Source organism: Loxodonta africana, chromosome 11, assembly GCF_030014295.1.
Source record: "Loxodonta africana isolate mLoxAfr1 chromosome 11, mLoxAfr1.hap2, whole genome shotgun sequence".
Taxonomy (NCBI): domain Eukaryota; kingdom Metazoa; phylum Chordata; class Mammalia; order Proboscidea; family Elephantidae; genus Loxodonta; species Loxodonta africana.
In genome coordinates, this window is record NC_087352.1 from 11,100,433 (window position 1) to 11,121,575 (window position 21,143).

At 45.7% G+C, this 21,143-nt stretch overlaps 1 protein-coding gene across 3 annotated transcripts; it reads right to left on the reverse strand.

The window, feature by feature from the left end:
* Nucleotides 1-52: 52 nt before the first annotated feature.
* On the reverse strand, nt 53-20,885 carry LOC100665953 (zinc finger protein 229-like). 3 transcript variants are annotated; one of them, XM_064293778.1, is made up of 7 exons: nt 20,822-20,885; nt 19,664-19,724; nt 8,265-8,351; nt 8,010-8,065; nt 4,233-4,359; nt 3,881-3,976; nt 53-1,950 (listed from the first exon to the last, which is right to left on the reverse strand). In XM_064293778.1, exons 3-7 carry the CDS (start codon nt 8,296-8,298, stop codon nt 341-343), a joined length of 1,923 nt encoding a protein of 640 aa, XP_064149848.1. In that variant the 5' UTR covers nt 8,299-8,351; nt 19,664-19,724; nt 20,822-20,885; the 3' UTR covers nt 53-340. The 3 variants fall into 3 exon arrangements, with proteins under 3 accessions (XP_064149848.1, XP_064149849.1, XP_064149850.1); XM_064293779.1 differs by having other exon boundaries at nt 19,131-19,724; nt 20,822-20,836; XM_064293780.1 differs by lacking the exon at nt 20,822-20,885 and adding an exon at nt 19,131-19,229 and having other exon boundaries at nt 19,664-20,802.
* Nucleotides 20,886-21,143: the final 258 nt, after the last annotated feature.

Genomic DNA, 21,143 nt, shown 5'->3' on the forward strand with positions numbered 1-21,143 from the left:
CACCTGTGATACATTCTCACTACTCCTTTACAAAGCTCTCAGGCAGGCTCTGAGGAAAGTGACAATTTTTTACCAAGGCCATTACCATGCCATCTAAAGATTATTCTGCTGTATAACAGAGTCTTGAAGACTGAAGTTTGTGACTGAAGTGCTTTATTTACCAAACTTTCATCTTCTCTTCCTACACAGATGAGCTAATGACTATGAAAAATTCAGCCTCTTCAGCAGCCCTTCATACACATTACCTTCATAAAGTCTTTCTCCTGGGTTGGCTCTCAAATAAATATAATGTCCTGAGTTCTAACTACAGTCCTCAACTGACACCTACTAATAACGTTTCTCACTTAAAATGCACTCTCTGATGATTTCGCAGACCTGCGCTTCGACTGTAGCTTTTCCCACACTCCTCACACTTATAGGGTCTCTCTCCCGTGTGGACTCTCTGATGGACCTGAAGAGAGGAGCTTTGACTAAAGCCCTTCCCACACTCTTCACACCTATAGGGCTTCTCTCCTGTGTGGACCCTCTGATGGCCGTAAAGATGTGAGATCTGACTGTAGCTCTTCCCACATATATCGCATCTATATGGTTTCTCTCCCGTGTGCACTCTCTCGTGGCTGAGCAGACCCGAGCTGAACCTGAAGCCCTTTCCACACTCCAAACACTTATAGGGCTTCTCTCCTGTGTGTAATCTCTGATGGGTGCGAAGATTTGAGCTGTAACTGAAACCCTTGCCACATTCATCACACGTATAGGGTTTCTTTCCTGTGTGGACTCGCTGATGTGTGTAAAGATTTGAGGTGCACCTAAAGCCCTTGCCACACTCTTCACATTTATAAGGTTTCTCACCTGTGTGGACTCTCTGGTGAGTGAGAAGTACTGAGCTATAACTGAAGCCTTTGCCACACTCAGGACATTTATAGGGTTTCTCCCCTGTGTGGACTCTCTGATGAATGAGGAGGTCAGAGCTGAAAATAAAACCTTTACCACACACATCACATACGTAGGGCCTTTCCCCAGTGTGGACTTTCTTGTGACTGTGAAGGTCTGAGATCCGCCAGAAGCCCTTCCCACACTCGAGGCATGTAAAGGGCTTCTCTCCGGTGTGGACCCTCTGATGGACTTGGAGGTCCCAGCTTCGGCCGAAGCCCTTCCCACACTCACATCTGAAGGGCTTCTCTGCTGCGTGCAGAGAGTCAACGCTTTGCTTGGAGCCCTGACCACACTCAATACTTGCAGATGACAGTCCTCCTAAGGGGATGCTTTGGTGTTTGTCAGGACAGGCACTCTGCCTCACGTATTCCTGATATCCATAGGGTTCCTCTTCCAAGTGCACTCGTGGATGAGTGGGAGAGTTGGAATCATCCCTGAAGCCGTTTCCACCTTCCTCGCTTTTAAAGCCATTCTCGCTAGAGTTACTGTGATAAAGTACTGCCTCATCAACACACTGATTCTGATGCTCGTCGCATTCATAACGTTTCTCTCCTTCAGGTGGGCTCTGATCATCGTGGCAATGTGATATCCAGCTGAAGCCATAATCATCCCAATCACATTTATATACTGTATCTTCTGTGCCGATTTTTTTACAGCTGCCTTGAACATTCCAAGGCTCGTTCACAAGGGCCCAAGATTCCTGAATGGGGACCGGGCTGACAGCTTTCCAGGCTGGAAACCCTTGATTTTCCACGTTGATGGGGCCATTCCCTTGAAGACCGTCCACCACATTCTCAATCTGAAAACCCTGAGTAGACTTGCCTTCCCGCCCTTGACAACGAGAAGCATCCTCCGAAAACGGGATCTCTTTCCCCTGAAGATTTATTCGGTGGTCCTGATTCCCAGTTAATTCACCAGTCACCTGTTCCCACAGTTTCCAGTAGGAAAGCTCTTTGTGTAAAAGGACTTTTAATTCTTTTTCTTGAATATACTCCATATCCTTTTCATTCTTGTCTCCTATGGGGTTTAAGACAATTCAGAGATGAGAATAAGTTAAAGACTGGCTCAGGGATTTCAGCCTTAGTTAGGTGTCGTAACTGTCAGGAAGAGGCTTCTGTTAACAAGCTTCGAAACTAAAAGCTAATATGAACAAATTACGTCTCATTGTAGAGTTGCTCGGCTAAGGAATTCTGAACAGATTTTTACAGAGAAAATCATTTCTCTAGTCATGATGCTGTTGCTAATAACAAAACAAAACCTACTGCTGTCAAGTCAATTCCGACTCATAGCGACCTTATAGGACAGAGTAGAACCGCCTCATAGGGTTTCCAGGGAGCAGCTGGTGGATTCCAACTGCCGACGTTTTGTTAGCCACCAAGCTCTTAACCACTGGGCCACCGGGGCTCCATTGCTAATAATATGTAACACCATTATGTCACTACAAATATCACCATACATACATATTTTATATACAGTGAAACCTATGAGAGCTGGAACTTGACGGGACTGCCTTGTTTTTCTGGATCTCGCAAGTTTTCTGCCTTTGACGGGGAGCAGTCACCACTTTTCCACTGCTCTCCATTTAGTGGAAAATATTTGAGTTTTCCTTCTCTAACTATACAGATTCCAGCTTTTACAGAACGATCGATCGTTAACCAAAAGGTTGGCAGTTCGAAGCCACTAGCGACTCTATGGGAGAAAGAAAGATAAGGCAGTTTGCTTCCATAGAGATTTACAGCCTTGGAAACCCTTTGGGGTTGCTACAAGTTGGAACCGGCATGACGGCAGCGGGTTTTAGGTTTTATGCCACTATAGATCTAATATAGGTTCCTGGGTGGCGCAAATGGTTTGCACTCGACTTCTAATGGAAAGGTTGGTGTTCAAATCCACCCAGTGGCACTGCAGAAAAAAGTCCTGGTGATCTGATTTTGTAAAGATTAAAGCCAAGAAAACCCTACGGAGCTCAGCTCTACTCCGTAACACAAAGGGTCACAATGAATCCGAATCAACAGGAAAGCGATGATTTTTTTTTTCATAGATCTAACACTATAACATTGAACAATATTATAACATTTCCTATATACATGTGCTAGGTACTCCCTCCAACGATCACATATTAACTTCATTTAATCCTCAGAATAACCTTGAGATAGGAACCATTATCTTCATTTTACAGCTGAGGAAACCAAGGCACAGAGAGGGTAAGTAACGTAGCTTAGGAAGTCGAGGAGCTGGGCTTTGAAAACAGAAAGTCTGGTTTTAGAGCCCACACTTAGTGCTCTCACTACACTGCCTCCTAGGGGTAACTCCAATTCTGGATATGTGTAATCTGATCTTGGGGGCAGAAACAAAACACCAAATCCTCCAAAGAGCACGAGCCGTGTCTGTGCCTTCTGTGAGCACATTAAACAGGAATCCAGATGACACTGTTCAGGCACAGAGAAGAAGAACACTCAACTTACACATATTACTCACTGGGAGCTACTGAACTGCCATATTTACCAAATAGTTTCAGGTGATTTTAAGAAAATTGTCCATGTTGTCTGATGTTCTTTATGGGCTATTTGTATGTTGTAGGGCTGAGTTCAGAGGAATCTATTTATAACCAGGGGCTTCTAGGACACCTGAGTTAAGTGAGAAATTCATCAGAGGATTCTCCATATTCTGGAATGGCCTGTCTGCCACTGGTCTGCCTTACACTGCCTGGCTGTCTCTATCAGAGGGAGGGAGGTCCAGAGATCCCTCACTCACCCTGGGTATATCACTCTCTGAAAAAGCACGAAGGGACCATGAGAAGGTGGAGACCAGGAAGTAAAACCCAGCAGGAGAGTGACTTACAACGGCACGGACAGCACCCACAGCCAAGAACAAAATGGGCAACGGGGTATCTGTGCGGCAAGCTCACCTACTCACTGCCTAGCCGGGCTCTCATCTCCGTGGCTCTCACCTGGATAAGCATCCACTGCAGCTTCTCTCTCTGTCACCCAGGTTTCTTTATCTTGCTCCAAATGGGATATCTTATCAGATTTGAAAGGCTGTTGCCCTGAAAATGCAAGAAGATGCAAGGTTTAGGCTCATTTTCTAGACATAAAAATAATATGAAAATGTAATCCCAAACCCATGATCTTCAAGTCTTTGAAGGACAGACAGGGAAGAGATCCAGGACTGGCCAAATAAAGCGACTTAGAACAGGTCTACAAATAAAGGTTTTAACCTGGGTAGGAGACCAAAACATCCTCTCTAGGGAATAAGAACACTACAGTAAGTTAAGTTTCAATACCTGGAGAGATTCCCCTTACCCGCAGAGACCAGGTTCCTGAAGCTCTCCAGCATCACATCTCTGTACAGCTTCCTCTGGTCACAGTCCAACAGCTCCAGCTCCTCCGCAGTGAAGACCACAGCCACGTCCTTGAACGTCAATGACTCCTAAAATGTGAAGTCCATTAACATAAATATCCACTAGATGAAAGGTAAATTGGGCATCATTAAGAAAGGTAGACAAGAAAGCAGGAAGTTGACTGGTGTGGGGTCACACCAAGTGTTATTACTGTTTGGTGCCAATAATTTCAAGCCCACCAATTCATCTCCCCTGGCTAGCCAAAGATTAAAGCAAGGAGCATTCTTTGCTCAGTGTGAGCACTTCTGAGAGTAATTCCTAGAACTGAAATGGCTGAGTCACAGAGTCTGCACAGGTTAAAATTTGACTCTAATTTGTAGACCACCAACTTTTCCTCCAAGACGAACGACAACTTACAGTTCTAACAGTGCCTAATTACGAGTGTCCATGCTACACCCACTCCACGTGAGTATTATCACTGCTTCTGCCAGGTCAGAGTTCCTCACCAACCAGGCCCTCACCCCACCATCAGCAGCTGACAAATCCTGCTCTTTGCCGCCACCGACCAACCAGTTGCCTTTGAGTCAATTCCGACTCATGGCAACCCAGTGCATGCCAGGGAAGAATCATGCTCCACGGAGTTTTTGACGGCTGATTTTTTGGAAGCAGGTCGCTCTTTCTTCCAAGGTACCTCTGGTGGACTCAAACCTCCAAACCTTTTCATTAACAGGTGAGCATGTTAACAAAAATTGCACCCCCCAGGGGCTCCTTTGCTGCCACAGCCCCCCTTTTCAGAGGCTTTCACATTAGCACTGGACCGAAAGCAACTACTGTGTGTTGGTGCAACCATCTCCCCAGCCAGATAAGACCTCTAAGGCAGCTGTTCAAACCGAAGAGCTTCAAACCACGCTGTGTCATCCCTGGTTATGCAGTAGAGCACAGTTTTTTTAAGCTAACAGCTCCAGTAAGAAAACATGGCAGCTAGGTATTTTGAAATACTGCTATCAAGTATATCATGGTCACATCATCACTGCCACTTGCTTGGATTGTAACATGCTTTCTTGAGGGGACAAGTGTACACGTGGGCTTTCACGATTACTTCACCTGCAGCCTGGAATACCTGTGGCAAGGTTTACACAGTGAGAGTGAATTGTGATTGCACAGGTACATCACTATTTTTAGACCATGGACACATTTTCAATAAGAAGGAAGGTGAGCTAGCTATACAAAGGTTTACTGCATTAACGCTAACCTATTACTTATTCAAGAAATAGTCAGTGTTACTCCCCAAAAATAAGAGACAAACAAGAAAAACACAACCCTGCCTTTGTCGGTCTTGTGTTAAGATCAAGATCACCCCCAGGTTCAAGGATTCACCAGTAGGACTCACGAGTCTCAGCATACAGCTGTATTCATGGCTGTGATTTATTTCAGCACAAAGATATACAGCAAAATCAGCAAAGGGAAAAGGCACACAGGGTGAAATCCAGAGGAAACCAGGCTCAAGCTTCCAAGAGTTCTCTCCTCTTGCAGTCACATACGACATGCTTTATTTTTCCAGCAACAAATTGTGACAACCCGTGTGAAATGTGGTCTACCAGGAAAGCTCATTAGAGAGTCCGTACCCAGGGTTTGGATTGGGGCCTGAGCACACAGGCACCGTCTGGCCAGCACGCACCAAGATCCCAGACTCCCTGAAGAAAGCAGGTGTTCAGCATAAACTACATTGTTTGCACAGACAGGTCAGGCACAGTGAGCCATGTTTATCAGGGAAAGCTGGGAAACTTCCCCAAATCCAACTCCCAGACACCAGGAAGTACATTCACTAGATTTTTTGAAGGAGAGGAGAAGCTTGCTATTTAAAAATAATGATAATATTAATTAATCAAAATTCTTAGAAATGTACAAAATTACTGCATTTTAAAAAATTGCATACACACACACACAAAACCTCAAAAGATAAGTAATGATTATTCTTTGAATACTTGTTCTGATTTAGAATAAATTCTTAGAGTGGGAAATTCTGGATCTGAAGTACGCACAACTTCCCAAAAGCGGAAATGAGTTTACTCCCCGTCTGCCTGCGGCTGTGAGGATCCACCCATTTCTCCACACGCTGCCTAACAGCGGACACTGATCTTTCAAATCTTGGGCCATCTGCCAGAAAAAAATCATGTCTCATTACAATCTGCAATGCACTGATTAACAGTGAGGGTGATCATCTTTTATATGATTATTGGTCATTTGTGTTTCTTCCCTTCTCCCTTCCTGAACAAGACGCTCAGGTCTTTATTGACACCCTTCTTTTTAAAGTACCCCAAACCAAAAAATCCAAACTTGTTGCTGTCGAGTTGATCCTGACTCACAACAACCCTACAGGACAGAGTAGAACAGCCCCACAGGGCTTCCAACCCTGTAATCTTTAGGGAAGCAGACTGCCTCATCTTTCTCCCACGGAGAGGCTGGTGGGTTCCAACTGCTGACCATTCACAGTTAGCAGCCCCGCATTTAATAACAATGCCACCAGGGCTCCCTTTTTGAAAGTAAGAATGTTAAAATGTTGCCATGGATGAAAGCCTCCTGCCCTCCATTATGTTGTGTTTAACTTTGTTCATGGTGTACTTTTTGATAGGGATGAAGACTATTACATCTAGGAATGAATTAAAAAAATGTCCCACGGAGGAGAAAACCCCTGGCAAAGAAGGAGAATCCATTATTTGTAGTCACCTCACTACGTAACTTGGGCCCAAGGCCCTAGATGAGTCTAGTACTGACAGGCGGCACAAAGTGCAAATGGGTAGTTATGGAGTCTGTGGAGTAAAGGGTTAACCCAGCAGCCCTGGATTGCCCAAACCCTGCACATTCCAAGGAAAGGTCTGCCCTTGACCTAGTGCTGGGAGATAACCCGTAAGACCTTGGAATATCCACCCTGGTAAGTATGACTTTGTTTACCTGAGGCCTTCGGCCACGCCAGACAGCTTATGTTAACAATGTGACTTATAGTGACAGTCTGGGGCCACACCAGATAGTCTGCGCTAACAATGTGATTTATGGTGGGGGCCTTGGGCCACACCAGATAGTCTGTGCTAACAATGTGATTTATAGCGGGGGCCTTGGGCCACAATGTATCAGTTTGGCCTCTAGAAGGGCTGGAGGCTGAGTAAGGTAGGCTATGCAGGCAATTAGCCATGACTGACCCCCAGTAAAAACCCCAGACTCCACGGCTCAGGTGAGCTTCCCTGATTGGCAATACTTCATGCACGTTGTTACTATAACTGCTGGGAGATTTAATTCAGCATTGTCCATAAGACTCCCCTTGGAGAGGACAACTGGAAGCTTGAGACTGTTTTCTCCTGGTCTCTGCTCTACGTGACTTTTCCTGTTGCTGATTTTAATCTGTATCCTTTACCATAATAAACCATATACTCACATACAACAGCTTTGCTGAGTTCTGTGAGTCCTTTTAACCAATCATTGAATCTGAGGGTGGTCTTGGGACCCGTGATAACAGCCATACTGACCTGGGTTCATATCCAGGATTCACCACTCGTTTCTTCATTTCTCAAACAGAACCATACTGCATCTCCCACAGCTGTTCTGTGGGTAAGTGCGATGAGTAACGTGATCTACGCACATGCCACATTTTCATCTCCTCTTTCTTTTATGAAGTTAAGGGAGAGATGTTTACTCTCCGGTGCCCAAAGTGGTATTTCTGGAGAGAAAAGGAAACTTAACGCACCTGAGACTTGGTCTCATCTTCTTCTTGGGAAGGGGCTGAGGCTTCAAAATGAATTGCTGCAGGAAGAGGAAGAAGCCATGAGGAAGTGGTAGTGCCTTCTCTGAGCTCTTAGACCACCGACCTGAACCTTAGCAAAGTGTGCAGCTTTACGTGTTGGTTTCCTCCCACTGCAAGAATTCCTTATTCACCCAACTGTTTCCCCACCGGCACCCAGCTTGGATTCTCTCTGATCCCACAGCCTTCGTTAACTCTCACCTCTCTCCTCATGTCTTGAGGTCAAAGTCTCCATGGTCTCCTTTCCTGGGCTTTCTGAACACAGCAGTGCTTTTATTTATTCTCTTCCTGAGGTGGAGAAGCAAAAAGACAAAGTGCTTCTTCATTCTTGAGATTCTCCAAGCTCTGGCAAGGAGCGTCAGATGGATACCTGTGGTCAGAAGTACCTGCCTCCCCCTTCGCCCTTCAGAGGCTGAATGGCTCCTATATGCCGGGATCTGGCTTGAGCCATAAAGGAGCAAGCAAAACGGGCCTCACAGGACTGGAAGGATTTAGAATCCTCCACAGCAACCCTCCAAACGCCTGAACACAGGCTGGGAAGAGGAGTACATGAGTTGCTAAGGCTTCCTTGCTCCCCAGCCGGGACAGTGATGAAGATAATCCTGACTACGAGTGTGATGAGTCAGATAAAGAGGATGATCCCTTTGTTTGTGAGCTATTCTTGCTCCCTTCAAAAAAATAATACTTAGGGGTGGGACCAAGGTCTCCGGGTCCCTGCTGGGGGCTGGTGGCCCCCTGTCCTTATTAGGGTGCAAGAAGGAAAACCAAAAAACCAAACCCGTTGCCGTCAAGTAGATTCCGACTCACAGCGACCCTACAGGACAGAGTAGAACTACCCCAAGGACTGCCTGGTGGATTCAAATTGCTGACCTTTTGGTTAGCAGCTGTAGCACTTACCCACTACACCAGCAGGGTTTCCAAGAGGGAGAAGGGGGGGATCTAGGTCTTCATGGGGCCCTTAGATAAAGGTGGCCAAATGACGATAATCCCAGGCCCCCACAGGGATAAACGCAAGCTGGTGGCACTGGGGGATTTTGGGGACCAGGGATCATGGTTCCCACTGCTGAATGCACTATAAGGATCGACATTCTGGCAGCTTGTGGCCTGGAATACCACTGTCCCCTGAAAAGGTGTGCCCCTACAACAAAGAACTGGAGCCACAGCTGTGGAAGGCGTCCACTCCGCCAGCCTCCTGAATTGTCCAAAGCCTGCTGGGTTACTCAACAAAAGCAGAACAGCACTCCAGGTAGAAAAGACAACTTGACCCTATTGGTTCAGGCAGGAGTGTTAAGGACCACCCGGTTGCAGTGTGACAGCCCAGCACAAATGCCTGTAAAAAAGGCCTCAGGAGCCTGGAGGCTGACAACAGACTACCAGGGATTGAATGCCAGATGCCACTCTGGGCCCCTGCAGTCCCTGCTACCACCGCTGTCACCGAGGTGGTGGCAGCCCGCACGGGAGATTAATACACCGTTACTGACCTGTCTGATGCCTCCTTTTACGTCCCTTTGCAGGTCGAAGATCAGGGCCAATTTGTGTTCACGTGGAATGGCCTGACCAGTTAACACAGTTGCCATCAAGGTGACCCTAACCCACGGCAGCCCCATGTGTGTCAGAGTACAACTGTGCTTCCTAGGGTTTTCAATGGCTGATTTTTTGGAAGTAGACTGCCAAGGCTTTCTTCTGAGGCACCTTTGGGTGGGCTCAAACTTCCAACCTTTTGGTTAGCAGCCGAGTGCATTCACCGTCTGCACCACCCAGGCTCCGAGAGCGCAACTTCACTGCACTTCTGCTGCAGGAACAGTCAACCCCCCGGCAACACGCCACCAATGTGAGGGGCTACACTTGCAACAAGCCCAACTACTCCCGAGGAGACCTGTTCTCCCCTGCATGGATGGCATCCTCATTGCAGGCCCTGCCCAAAGTACACCAGGAACCAGAGATGTATCCGTGGTCAGATTTTTAAAAACTGCTGTCCTTGGTAGTTCCTACCAATAAGAAAGAGGCTCAATGGCTGGTAGGCCTGTTTACTACTGGAGATGACATACATCAGGGCATTCTTCTGGCTCCTCTAGTTAAGCTTACTCGTAAGATAAAACCAAAAACCCATTGGCTTCGAGTCGATTCCAACTCATAGCAACCCTATAGGACAGAGTAGAGCTGCCCCACAGAGTTTCCAAGGAGCATTTGGCGAATTTAAACTGCCGACCTCTTGGTTGGCAGCCGTAGCACTTAACTCACAAGATAAAAAAAAAAAAAAAGATAGCCACCTTTAAATGGAGCCCCCAACAACAGCAGGCTCTAGAGGTCATTCAACACACAATCACTTGGGTTCTGCCACTGGGGCCAATGAAGCCTGCCAGCCCCGTGGACCTACAGGTCTCGATGACACCTATCAACGCAAACTGGAGTCTATAAGAGCAAAGAACTGCCACTGGGGTGCGCTGGCCCCTCAGGTTTTGGACACGCAGACTAACTGATGATGTAGCCACTAGGTACACCCCTTTCACGCGGTAGCTTTTACCCTGTTGTTGGGCCTTAGCGGAAACAGAGCATTTAACCACTAAAGCACCCTGTATGACTTTAAGACCAGAACCTCTCGTCCTCACATGGAGACTCACTAACCCTACTAAAATAGGGCAGGTTCAGCAGGGCTCCACTGTTACATGAAAATGGTACATCCAAGATCAAGTCAATGCAGAAAAGGCATGTGATAAAATTCAACACCCTTTCCTGATAAAAAGTCTTAGAAAAATCGGAATAAAAGAGAAATTCCTCAATATAATTAAAGGCATATATGCAAAACCAACAGTCAACATTATTCTCAATGGAGAAAGACTGACAGCCTTCCCTTTGAAAACAGGAACGAGAAAAGATGTCCGTTATCACCACTCTTACTCAATATTGTACTGGAAGTCCTAGTCAGAGCAATAAGGCAAGAAAGAGAAATAAAGCGTATCCAAATCGGAAAGAAAGAAGTAAAGCTATTTCTATTCGCAGATGACATGATCCTATGCATAGAAAATCCCAAAGATTCCATAAGAAAACTTCTGGATGTAATAGAGGAATTCAGCAACATTGCAGGGTACAAGATCCACATACAAAAATCAGTTGGGTTCCTTTACAATCACAGGAAGAAATCCGAAAAAGAAATCAAGAAAACTATACCATTTACAAGAACCCCCAAAATGATAAAATACCTACGAATAAACCTAACCGGGGATGTAAAGGACTTATACAATGAAAACTGTAAAACTATACTTTTTATAGAACTATAAAACTATAGCTTTTATAGAACTATAAAACTACAGTTTTTATAGAGCTGTAAAACTATAGTATTTTATATAACATTGTTGTTGTTGTTGCCATCAAGTCTGCTCTGACTTATAGCAACCCCATATGACAGAGTAGAACTGCCCAGTGTTTTCTAGGCTGTAATCTTTACGGGAGCAGATCGCCAGGTCTTTTCTTCTGTGGAGTCGCTGGTGGGTATAAACTGCCAATCTACTGGTTAGCAACTAAGTGCTTAACTGCTGCGCCACTAGGACTCCTTAACACTATGACAAAGGGTTAAAAGAGACCCACATAAAAGGAAGAACACTGCATGCTCATAGATTGGAAGACTTAACGTGAAAACGTCAATTCCACCCAAAACAATCTATAGGTACAGCACAAACCCCAATCAGATGCAAGCCAAATCACAACACTCTTTGCTGAAATGGAAAAACTAATCACCAACTTTATATTGAAAGGAACGAGGCCTCAAATAGCCAAAGCAATATTAAAGAACAACAAAGGAGGCGGCCTCACACTCCTGAATCTTATAACACAATATACAGCTACCGCAATCAAAACGGCCTGGTACTGGCTGAATAATAGACACACAGACCAGTGGAACGGAATCGAGAACCCAGAGATAAATCTATCCCTCTGTGAACAGCTGATTTTCAACCAGGTGTCAGAATCCATTCAATGGGGAAGCAACAGTCTCTTATAACAAACGGTGCTGGCAAAATTAGATATCCACTGGCAGAAAAATGAAACAGAACCCATATCTCACACCCTACACAGAAACTAACTCAAAATGGATCAAGGACCTAAATTTTAAAGCTAAAGCTATAAAGTTCTTAGAAGGTAACATAGGGACAAAATGATGGGACCTAATTTGTTGTAAAAATAGATTATCAAACACAACGCAAATACACAAACAGCAAAAGACAAATTAGATAACTGGGACCTCTTAAAATTAAATACTTATGCTCATCAGAAGACTTTATCAAAAGAGTAAAATGACTACCTACACGCTGGGAAGAAATCTTCAGGAACAACAAATCCGATAGGGCTCTAATCTCGAAAATATACAGAAAACTCCAACAACTCAACAACAAAAAAACAAACAACCCAATTTAAAAACAGGCAAAGGACATGCACAGACATTTCACCAGAGAAGACATTCAAGCGGCCAACAAACACAAGAAAGATGTTCTAGAGCACTGGCCATTAGAGAGGAGCAAATCAAAACTACAGTGAGACACCACCTCACCCCTGTTCGGATGGCACTGATAAAAATGCGAAAAACAAACAGAAAACAACAAATGCTGGAGAGGATGTGGGGAGATTGGAACCCTTATCCATTGCTGGTGGGATTGTAAAATGATACAACCACTATGGAAAACAGTAAGGTGCTTCCTCGAAAAACTAGATATAGAGCTACCTTATGATCAAGCATTCTACTCCTAGATATAACAGCACCCCTAGGGATTTGATAGCCATGATACGAACAGACTTACGCACACCTATGTTCACTGCAGCACTCTTCACAAAGGCAAAAAGATGGAAATAATCTAAGTGCCCGTCAATGTACGAATGGCTAAACAAAATGTGGTACATACATACAGTGGAATACTATGCAGCCATAAAGAATAATCATGAGTAGTCATAACATCTTAAAATGTGGATGAATCTAGAGGGCATTATGCTGAGTGAAATAAGTCAATCACAAAAAGACAAATATTTTATGATCTCACTTTTATAACAAGATAAGAATAGGTATATTTAAAGAGACTAACATTGGCAGTTACCGTGGGTCGGGGAACATCACTGTCTAGATAGTAGACACTTGTTATTTTTGGTGATGGGAAACACAGAAATGAATATGGGTGAAGTGTGCACAGGCTGATGAAGGCAAAAGACATACTAACATGTAAACAATAAAAAAGGATCCTTTAGTAATTGCTATGGCATATATGTTGCAACAAGGGCAACAACAACCAAAAAATGTGTGTATGAGTATATATATGTATATATGCATAATTGTGTATAGGTTTGCACACATGAGTATACACGTGGCTATATATAGGTATACGAAGATGTATATACATATTTGTATGTGTATACATGTATATATATTCATATATATAATAAAGCACATGGGAGCACACTTACAGATACAATTTAGAAACAAACACCTCACGGGATTGCTTCTCTGGGTTTGAAGGCTTAGGATCATAGTCTCATGGTACAACTCGGTCAATTGGCATTAAGTTTTGAAAGTTCATAAAGTTTATATTCTCCATCCTAGTCTGGTGAGTAGTGCCTAGGGCCTTAAAAGCTTGTGAGTGGCCATTTAAGATACAACTATTAGTCTCCACACATCCAGAACAAAAGAGATAGAAGGAAACCCAAGACAGAGAGAAGAAACTAGCACAGGACTATCTACATGAACGAATCATGGCCTCATCTGCCCTGACAATATTCTTTAAAACTTGAACTGAACTATCCCTAGGTCACCTTTTATCTGTGTAACGGACTGGCTCACAAAAGAATACCACCTATGAGTACTGTGCTCCTTTGAAACCAAAAGGTCAATAACTATTTAAAAAAAATAAAAGATGAGAAGAGGGTAGGGAAGCTAGAGTACTGGAAACAGAACATCCAGAACGGAAATAATGAGAATGTTCATGCATTGTGAAGAACACAACCAATGTCACTGAACAATTTGTGCAGAAACTGGTGAATAAGAACCCAATCTGCTGTGTATGCTTTCACAGAAAACACAGTATTAACTAAAAAAAAAAAAAAGAGCAAGTCAACCGGCTCCATAAGCCAGTTGGAGGGGGCTGAAAGGCCTGCAGGGGGAGCTCCTGCCCCTCCCTTGACTAAGTGGGGGTCATGGTTTAAAAATGTTCCAGCTGAGAGGATGGCTTGGCTCATAAGGGAATCCACAGAGCTCAAAGGCGATGGAGGCCACTGGGCTGCTGCGGCCATCCACCCTGAAGACGGCCACCTTCTGACGGAGCCTGGATGAGGCCTTTCTGCCCAGCGGGCCAAACTCCATGCAGTGGCGATGGCTGTGCAGTCCCCTCTAACAGCAGTTTCCTGCTACATATTTACAGACTCAAGAGCTACTGCTAACAGACTAGCCACATGGTCCACTGATGAGCAGGTCAATGACTGGACTATTAAAGGCTCCTCTGTGTGGGAACAAAGACTATGGTAGTAGCTTGAGAGCTCGAAAAGAGATCTATTTCTCAATCATGTTGATGCAGTGGCAAAGGACCCTTTAAAACAGGCCATGAATAAATGTCCCACAACAACCAAACATATGCCCAACGAGTTGCAATGACTGCCCAATGGGTCCACCACAAAACAGGATATGAAATCCTACCTCAGACGCAAGAATGGGCCAGATCATGAGGTCTCTCTCTCTCTAAAAAGTAGAAGCCAAAGACTCAGCAGCCATGTGAATTCTGTCAGCAAGGAGCCCAGTCCATGTAACATAGAGAGCCGAGTCATATCAGCTGGGGATTAGACCTGACACAACTGTGTCATATTGACCACAATAGATTGCGAGTCCCTAGTCTTAGGCTCTGGTAGTGTCTCACCACTGTAGACATGTACTCCAGCTATGGAGCAATCCCATGCATCATGCAGACACTGCGAGCACCACTGCAGCTTTTAAAAAACATCTCTATCATGTGTTTACATGTCCAGCTGGGCTCCAGTCAGATCAAGGTACCTCATTTACAACATAAGCAACTCAACAGTAGGGACACTCCATGGCATAAGGTGGACTTTCCATGCCCCCTACCACCCTGAAGCATTGGAATGGACAACTCAAGCAACAACTACGCAAAGGCCATCAAGAACAACTCAGAAGGTGGTACACTCATCTTGTCAAAAACCATCGGAACATTAAACACTGCACTGCACTGCAGCGGAAATGAAACATGCCACTACAATGTTGTGCTGGACACTACTAAGCTTGGAGTTGGTGAAGGACCAGGTAGTCACCTGATTAGGCTACGCCTGCAGAATCTCAGTCTCAGTACACCCAACTACTCTCTCTTTTTTCCTGCAGGAATGTGCTCCCTGGGGGTGGTTTGGTGTGTGCACCACAGGAGTTCCACTGCAGGCGTCCCCAAGTCCAACCCAGAGGCAATGGTATCTGTGGGTGCCTCCCTCCTATGGTACTCCAGAGGAATGGGGGTGGGGCAACAGACCACAGAGGCACTAGGGTTCCTCTGCTCACATCTGGGACTCCCAACTCCGCCATGTAAGTGGGAGACATGATAGGCTATGTCCATTTTGTTAAGGATGGGACCTGCCTTTCCAGACTGGATGATCGGGGCCAAAAGGCCTGTGTCAAACAAGAGGAGCAATGGGTCCCCGCAGAAGTTGTAGCCTTGGGACTCGGACAAATAACCTGGGTGGCCATATCTGGGCAACTGTCACCTCAAGTCATTGGGAAGGGAATGTTAATAACATCATCTCTTTCTCTCCCTAGAATACCTCACAGGGATGAGAAAGCCCCGCACCCCTGGGCTCCAACAATATAGGCTTTTACTAAAGCTACCAACCAAACCAACTGCTGGCTCTGTGAGCATTTGAATCAAGATGACAGGCCATTGCTCCATGTCACTTCAGCCTGTCTGTCAATATGGTAGACAACACCGACCTATTGGATGTTATGACCTAGAGTCTCGAGGATATCACTCTGCAGACACACACGGTTGACTCCACTGGATGTGGGAAAGGTCTTTTGAAGCACAAGCGCTAGCTGTGGTGAGTGCCCCAAATTTAGAGAATTTCCTCCTTTGTACTGAAAACATGAATGCACGAGCTGTACTTGGGAGAAGTTCCCAATGACTACTGTAACCAAGTAACATGGTTTGATTCTGGAATGGTATTTTTGAGCCTGAGTCTAACAACACTGTGGGCAAAGACACCATCTCAAGACATGATAAAAGTGTCCAATGTACAATAAAGGGTGCCTACAGATGGCAGAGTCCCTGGGCAACTCCAACAGTTAAGCCCTTGGCTGCTATTCGGACACCTGGCGGTTCGAACCCGCCCAGAGATGCCTTGGAAGAAAGGTCAAAGTCATAACAATTCTATGAAGCACAGTTCTACTCTGAGACACACAGGGCCTCAGTTGGGATGGGCCCAACGGTAACTGTAGGTACTAGATATAGCTGATACACTGGGGAAACTCGCAGGCACAATACAAACCCTTCCCCCCCTCCAAAAAACAAACATGATGTGGTCAAATTGATTCTACTCATAATGACCCTATGTATTACAGAGTAGAGCTGCTCCACAGGGTTTTCTTGGCTGTAATGTCAATGATAGGAGCCCTGGTAATGCAGTTGTTAAGTGCTCAGCTGCAAAGCTAACCTCAGCAGTCGAACCCACCAGCCATTCACTGGAGAAAGATGTCAGTCTGCTTCTGTGAAGACTACGGACTTGGAAACTCTAAGAGGCAGTTCCACTCTGTCCTGTAGGGTCACTATGAGTCAGAATCTACTTGATGGGAGCAGATTTTTGGGGGGGGGGGGGGGGGGCGGGGGAAGGGTTCATCCTAATGGAAGCAGATCACCAAGCCCTTCTTCCGCAGTACCTCTGAGTGGGTTCAAACTGCCAAAGTTTAGGTTAGTGGTTGAGTGCAAATAACTAGCGTATAAAAATCCAGGAGTTTCCCTGTTAAGACTAGAATTCAAAACAGTCGCATGGTGGGCCTTAGATCTCAATTAACTTGGCCTGGTAATGGCACCACCCTGTTCAGGTGCAGACTTCCAGGAGGAGGGCCTCTTGTACCACCTGCACCAGAATGTGTACCACCTGCATGTGACTGGATGAGACTTTTCTGAATACATGGGGGTTGGTGGTGCACTCATGCCCAAGTGACTAAAAAGAGAGATAGAAATACTCGTTTGTCACCTAGTTGGTGAGTTAAGGTGACTACACTAACCCTGGCATTAAGGAGAGCTGGGCTCTTCATTGTATGTGAAATCATTTGTATAAGGGCGTTTCCCTGCAGCGGTGGGGACAATGCAGCTTGGGGTATGTTGTCCCTAATGTCACTGAGTGAAAAGACATAACATCCTCCAAAATGCCCAATCTGGGCTCTTTTGCATGTTGTAACTGTTTTACAACAGAAAATCTTCTGCAATGTACTAGTGCCTTCCATCAGGCAGTATGTAGCCTGATCCCTGAAATCAGGGCAGATAAACTGGAAAGGGCTATATACATGGCATGTCCAGTACTGCTGAAAAGGGGTTTAATTCTACACTTGAGTCCTTGGGACTGCTCCAATGCACAGTGGATGGCATAGTAGCTGTTATGGATTGAACTGTATCCCCCAAAAAATGTGTCAACTTGGCTAGGCCATGATTCCCAGTATTGTGTGACTGTCCACAATTTTGTCATCTGATATGATTTTCCTATGTGTAATAAATCCAATCTCAGTGATGTTAATGGCGTGGGATTAGCGACAGTTAATAAAGCAGGACTCAACCTACAAGATTAAGTTTGTGTCTTAAGTCAATCTTTTTTGACATATAAAAGAGGGAACTGAGCAGAGACAGAGGACCTCACACAACCAAGAAGGCAATGCTGGGACCAGAGCATGCCCTTTGGACCTGAGGTTACTGCACTGAGAAGATCCTAGACCAGGGGAAGATTGATGACAAGGGCCTTCCTCCAGAGCCAACAGAGAGAGAAAGCCATCCCCTGGAGCTGGAGCCCTGAATTCAGACCTCTAGCCTACTAGGCTGTGAGAGAATAAACTTGTTTGTTAAAGCCATCCGCTTGTGGTATTTCCATCATAGCAGCACTAGATAACTAAGACAGCATCCATTGCCCTCCAAAATCACAGAGTGCTGGACACTGTGATGGTGCCTGTCTATGCTAAGAGACAAATGTTTTTACATAAATGAATCAGGACATAAATAACATAGATGACATAGAAAATACAGTTCAAGTCCTCCACAAGATCTGAAAAGTGCAGCCCTTTGACCTGTTCATCTGGTTTGGGTTAAGCAATGGGTGGGGCAGCTGGTTTCAATCTGTTCTCCAAGCAGGTCTGATCATCCTGCTGGGATAATTTTATTAGTTGCCATCCACGAACGTTGCTGATTTTAGAAAAACGGTGTACAAAAGTGACACCTATCAGCTGTGCACTGTGCTACAGACATTTAGCCCAATGTGCGAAATGGACAATGGACATACCAAGAATGCTAGTTTCTTTGCTTCTCTGTCTGTTGAGGTCCCAGAAGAAGTTAAGGGGGAGGCTGAAAGACTATGGAAGGGGGCAGTATGAGCGCAGCCTGCTGTCTTTCCCTGTGACCCACAAATAAACCTTGCACTGAGGACCAGATGTGTTAGTCTGGCTTCATGGACAGGATGAAAGTGTGGGCTGGCTCCCTTTTCTGGAGCGTCTTGACCCAACACACACACTAGGGCAGCTGGTGGGCTATGGGCACATCCCTCCCCTCTTGCCCTGAGCACATGTCAACATTCCCAGGAACTGTTTTGCTGAGTGTGTGGCATCTGGCCAACCGAGCTTCTATGTCTGCTTCTGATGGGGAGGGAATGAGGGCCCTTCTCTTGCAACAGAAGGAGGATGTGCGTAGACTATCTCCCTGAGTTGGCTGTGGAGTGAGACCCACTGGCCATGGGGAACCAATGCCCACTACTGAAGCTGACCTTGGTCTCTTTTGTCTATGTGAGTAAAGTGGTGTTCCACCCAGTGCCTGTCTGAGTTGTGTTTTTATTGGCAACACTGACCTTTGCAAGGCATGAAATGGGTTCACATCTAGTGTTGCTGCTACTGGTGGCAGGCACTGTTATGTCCTTTGCGATTCTCCGTGTGGTGGGACTCATCCCCTGGAGGTGGTAACAAGCGTCACTTCCTCAATAAATACACTCAATAAAAACTCTGGGGAATTCCTTAACCTTCACCAAAAAAACGAAACCCGTTGCCGTCAAGTAGATTCTGACTCATAGCGACCCTACAGGACAGAGCAGAACTGCCCCATAGGGTTTTCAAGGAGCAGCTGGTGAATTCGAACTGCTGACCTTTTGGTAAGCAGCCGAGTTCTTGGCCACTGCACCACCAGGGCCCCTCCTCAGCCTTAGAAGAAATCTATTTCTGGGGGAAGGCAGCTGCGGCTAAATGGCCAGGATGGGCATTTGAGAGAAAAGCAGGGGAAAAATAATGATGTCAGGAAAGCTGACCTCTATGTGGGAAAAGAGCTGGCATTCTACAAAAAAAACAAAATAACAAAACAAAACAAACAAAAAACCAAAGTGCTACTCACCTGTAACTCTAATAGAAAGAAAGAGTCCAGAAGTTATTCCTTCTTGTTCAATGCAGATCTCCTGGGGAAAGGCACCATCCCAAGAAGGCAAAGGAGTCACATGAAAGAAAAATGAACCATGAGATAACATGATTTTATCACAATTCTCAACATGCCACTGGAGGAAAACTTTGAGCACCAAACAACAATAAAAAAACCAAACCCACTGCAGTCTAGTGGATTCTGACTCATAGCAACACCCTAGGACAGAGAACTGCCCCATAGGGTTTCCAAGGAGCACCTGGTGGATTCAAACTGCCGACTTCTTGGTTAGCAGCCACGTTCTTAACCACTACACCACCAGGGCTCCTTTGAGCACCAGTGGGATGTAATCTACCCTTTCCTAAAAAAGTAAAAAAGGGATCAAGAGTCCAGGCTGAGGCCTCTCTCCCGACATGACTCAGAGATGGGCCCACGCCTTGCTACTTGGGGCCTTGTCCACAGCCTGCACTCACTGTAGCTTCCAGGACACAGTGAGACTCAGAATACAATCTCGAGATTTGTGTTCAGAGCTCTTACATGCTGTGTGATACCGAGAGTGGAATTCAACCTGTGTGTGCCTCAGACACTAAAAAAAAAAAACCAGAGCCAGTAACCATACATCAAAATGACTCTTACGACTTGTACACAGCTTAATCATTCTCAAAGGACTACACACATAACGTGAGGAATCAACTTCTGCAGCTCTTTATAGAAATGACTTCAGACAAAACTTTGAAATTAGTATAGAAGTGGGTGGGCCTCTGCCCTGAAGGAATTAAAATTATCATCAATCCGCGACTGCCCGGAATTGAGTCTCCCAAGCTGCGAGATGTGCGTCTCAAAGACGGTGCTGCCGGCCCCGAACGGTTCTTTCCAAGCCTGGGGGTGTCGGGGGCAGTCGGCCCCAAAACCAAGGCTGCCCGGCGCGAGCCCAACTCCCCCGTCCACCCCGGGACGATCGGAGTCCTTCTCAAGGTCTTCCTTCGCCAGGCCGATCTCCTCAAAATCCCCTGCCTCAGACCATCCGCGCCATGACGTCCGCGGTCCCTTCCCCCCCGAAGTCTTAGACAGCCCGCCCCTGCTCCTGCGGCCCGAATGAAGACCCTAAGGAAGACCCACGTCCCTCAGATGACTCACCACAGAGAAGAAACGACGATAGGCGTATACTGGTCGGAAGCGGAAGTGGGCGACTACGGGGGACCGGACTACACTTCCCAGAACCCTCTGCGGTGCGCAGTCTTATTTAAGTTCCAGATAGTGACGTAGATGAGCGGCCGTGGCCAGCCCGTCCCAGAAGCAGGCGGAAGCGCAAGGGTACTGCCGGTAAGGGCGCTCGTTAGATTTCTGCGCTTGACACTGAGGCACCGCAGCGCCTTCCTTTTTTTTCTTAAAAGAAAAAAAAAGTAATTACTTGTCTCTAACTTGCGCATGCTGTAGAAAATCTGACAATATTCTCAAA

Coding starts and splice junctions, on each gene's coding strand:
- LOC100665953 (XM_064293778.1), bottom strand. CDS start 8,298: ATGGAGACTTTGACCTCAAGACATGAGGAGAGAG. Junction 8,066..8,264: donor CTCAAGACATGAGGAGAGAG/GTGAGAGTTAAC, acceptor CTCTTCCTGCAG/CAATTCATTTTGAAGCCTCA. Junction 1,951..3,880: donor TGCAGTGGATGCTTATCCAG/GTGAGAGCCACG, acceptor TAAACCCCATAG/GAGACAAGAATGAAAAGGAT.